The 3291-nt window shown below is 45.7% G+C and overlaps 1 protein-coding gene across 1 annotated transcript; it reads right to left on the bottom strand.

Annotated features, from left to right (window-relative positions):
• Window positions 1-1102: 1102 nt before the first annotated feature.
• Window positions 1103-2767, bottom strand: LOC140231054 (uncharacterized). Its single transcript, XM_072311209.1, has 2 exons — window positions 2569-2767; window positions 1103-1863 (listed from the first exon to the last, which is right to left on the bottom strand). Exons 1-2 carry the CDS (start codon window positions 2765-2767, stop codon window positions 1103-1105), a joined length of 960 nt encoding a protein of 319 aa, XP_072167310.1.
• Window positions 2768-3291: the final 524 nt, after the last annotated feature.

Below are 3291 nucleotides of genomic sequence, written 5' to 3'. Positions count from 1 at the left end.
GAAGTTTTCAGGCTGTCTTAGTATCGCTTCAGTGGCCTTCCAAGGTATCTTGCTCCAGAAGCCAGCTCACAGCAACCCAAGAAGGTCATCTTTGGTATCATTCGTGGTCCATTCGGACTACATGTCCGACCTATCGGAGCTGGGCTTTCATGATGAGGACTTCGATTCCAGACATTTCGGCTCTGCGAAGCACCTCAGTGTTAGAGACTCTGTCCTCCCAGGAAATTCCCATGATTCCTCGCAAACGGCGGAGGTGGATCTGGTTTAATACGCGGATTTGCTTCCTATACAGCATCCACGCCTCACTGCCATAGATCAGAGGGGTAATGGCAATTGTCGTGTATACTAGTATGGGGGAAGTCTGAAGCCTCGTTCACCTCACACAAGTGTCTGCAGGCTTTGCAAGCCTCTTGGAAACTTCTTCGTCCATGCTGCAGTTTGAAGACAGGCAACTTCCCAGATATGTAAAGCTCTCCACGTTGCTCAGTGTAGTTCCCTCAATTTCAATCTGAGACTGAGGAGGTGTGCCAGGTGCAGATCCAGGTGCAGGCTGAACCATCACTTCTGTTTTTCGCAGGCTAATGGTTAGTCCGAAGGCTTTATCTGCTTCTGCGAGACAAGTGGCAAGTTCTTGCAGGTCTTGTTCATTCAATGCTGCAAACGCACAATCGTCTGCAAACAGGAAGTCTCTCAGAAGGGACTTCAGGACTTCAGGAAGAATCGGACATCTGTAGTGAATAGTGACACCAGCATCAGACTCAGACAGGACGAAGCATGGTAGCAAACATGAGAAGAGTGTGGGAGTCGCCACACACCCTTGCTTCACGCCATTGGGGACCGGGAATGGGGCAGAAGCATCTCTGTTTTTCGCAATTCGAGCAATCACGCCATCATGAAATGACGGGGTAATCCTAACGAGCTGTGGTGGGCAGCCTAACTTGGACAAGATAGCCCACAGGCCCTCTCGGCTGACAGTGTCAAAAGTCTTCTTCAGGTCCACGAAGAGGATGTAGAGGTTTTGGTTTTGTTTTCGGCACTTTTCTTGGAGCTGTCGTACTGCAAAGACCATGTCTATTGTCCCCTTGTTGGTCCTAAATCCACACTAGATCTCAGAGACCCCGTTGTCCAACAAAGGGGGGGGGGGGGTGATGCAGTTCACAACAACACGGATCATGATCTTTCCTGCGATGCTCAGCAATGAAATGTCTCGGCGGTTCTCACATGAAGCTCTGTCTCCCTTGTTCTTATATAGATGCACGATATTGGCTTCCTTAAAGTCCTGCGGCATTGACCCTTCCTTCCAGAATTGTTGTATCAGCTCAGTCAGCTTGATTGCAATTGCTTCACCTCCCTCGTTGAAGATTTCTGAGGGTATTCCTACAGGACCTGGTGCTTCCCCCACCTGTAGTTGCTTGATGGACTTCTTGGTTTCTGCCAGGTGTTCGGGGGGGGGGGGGGGGGAGTCATCAAGCGACACCAGGAGCGGGCGCTGTGGCGTGTCTTGGCTGGCCTGCTTGTCGATCTGGAAAGGTCTGTTTAGCAACTGACTGAAGTGTTCATTCCAGTGCTGTATGATGTCGCTCTTCTCAGTAAGCAGGGTTCCGTTGGCAGATGTTATAGGCACAGGTGCCATTGGGGCTCTTTGGGGGCCATACACGTCTTTCAGGGCGGCAAATAATTTCTTGGAGTTGTGATCGTCTGCATACTGTTGTAGTTCTGAAGCTTTGTTTTCCGACCACTTTTCTTTCAACTGTAGCAGCTCAGTCTGCACATTTCCTCTGATGTTCTTGAGGCGGTGGTGCTTAGCTTCGGAGTCTTTGTAGTTGAGCCAGTCTGTGATCTCCTTGTTGTTGTCAAACCAGTCTTGGTGTTTCCGTTTTGTGTTGCCAAGGGTAAGTCTGGCAGAGTCGTACACTGCATCCTGGAAGCTGGCCTAGGCCTTCTCATAGTTTCCCTCTGCTGGTAGATGTTTAAGCTGATTTGTAAAGTTGGCGATGAGGGCCTCTTTTGTTTTTGATTCGTTGAGTTTCTAGACGTCCAGTTTCTTCTTAGCATTAGCTTTCTGGCGTTTGTGCCTGCTGGCGATGGAAAAGGACAGGCTGCACCTCAACAGCAAGTGGCCTGTCTGGCAGTCAGCTCCTCCCATTGCCTTCGTGATGCGAACATTTATTGTATCTAAAGTTAAGATGTTTCGTTTATTTCACTTTCAACAAAGAGTGACGATGTACAAACATATCACATATAAACATAAAAAGAACAATAATATGAAAATAATAATACCATTTCTCAATACATCGAAATATTATAAACACAATGAATTAAGGAAGAAATAAATAAATGTACATTATTTACAGCGTGATGTTGAAAATGGAGGGGAAGCTGGATGTCACTGCTCCTATGTGATTACATAGTCAATCAGGTACTAGTGTTAGTATCTTGAGTGCATCCGGATAGCCTTAGGGATGTCGGGCAGTTGGTACAGGGTGTTGGTAATGGTGAGGTCCTGTTCTGTACAGAAGGCGAGTAGCAGTTGGCCGTATTTAAAGTGTTCTCATAAAATCTCATGACCGATGTCATGAGGCCCGATGACATCTGGCCAAGACTGGGCATCTCTTCCTACACGGGCATTGAAGTCCCCAAGTATCAGCAGATTGTCTTCTCTAGAAACTGACCGTAGCACGTTGGTGAGGTTCTGATAAAACAACTCTTTCTGCTCCAGAGTGTAGGTCATGGTAGGGGCGTAAGCACTGATGAGTGTCAAGTGCATCTTGCCTTGGAGAGTGATTCTCATCTGCTGTTACGTCACTTGATGTCACCATTGCCTCATGGTGACATGAAGTGACGTAACAGCAGAACTATAAAGCAGGAAAAAAGCTGCCGGAACCTCTATATTCAATAAGGGCACTGGGCTTTCCATCCTGGCAGGATCTTACATTTCTGAGACTTAGAATTGAATCCAGATGAAATGAAAATTACAAAAGTAAAAAATGCACTAAGTGCCCCATTAAGGATAAAAACATATTGTACCTTGAGTATTGAGCATGTGCGTGAATGCATATGAACTGTACTATATTATGCAGTAGTATTTGTGTGTGTCTGTGTGTCTGTGCAAGTGTTTGTGTTTTATAGAAAGATAATGATATAATGAGAGAGAGAGATTTATATTCAAGTGTGTTTCTTTACAACTGTCAAAAGACTTCGATTTTATAATATTATGGGTCTGTTCAAAAGTTTTAAAATAAAACTAAACCAGTTTAGGCAAAAAAGAAGAGATAAAAACAACAAATACAT

The sequence above is a fragment of the Diadema setosum genome, chromosome 7, assembly GCF_964275005.1.
Source record: "Diadema setosum chromosome 7, eeDiaSeto1, whole genome shotgun sequence".
NCBI classification, from domain to species: Eukaryota; Metazoa; Echinodermata; class Echinoidea; order Diadematoida; family Diadematidae; genus Diadema; species Diadema setosum.
Note: the sequence above shows the minus strand (reverse complement) of the source record. Positions and strands in the feature narration are given on the sequence as shown.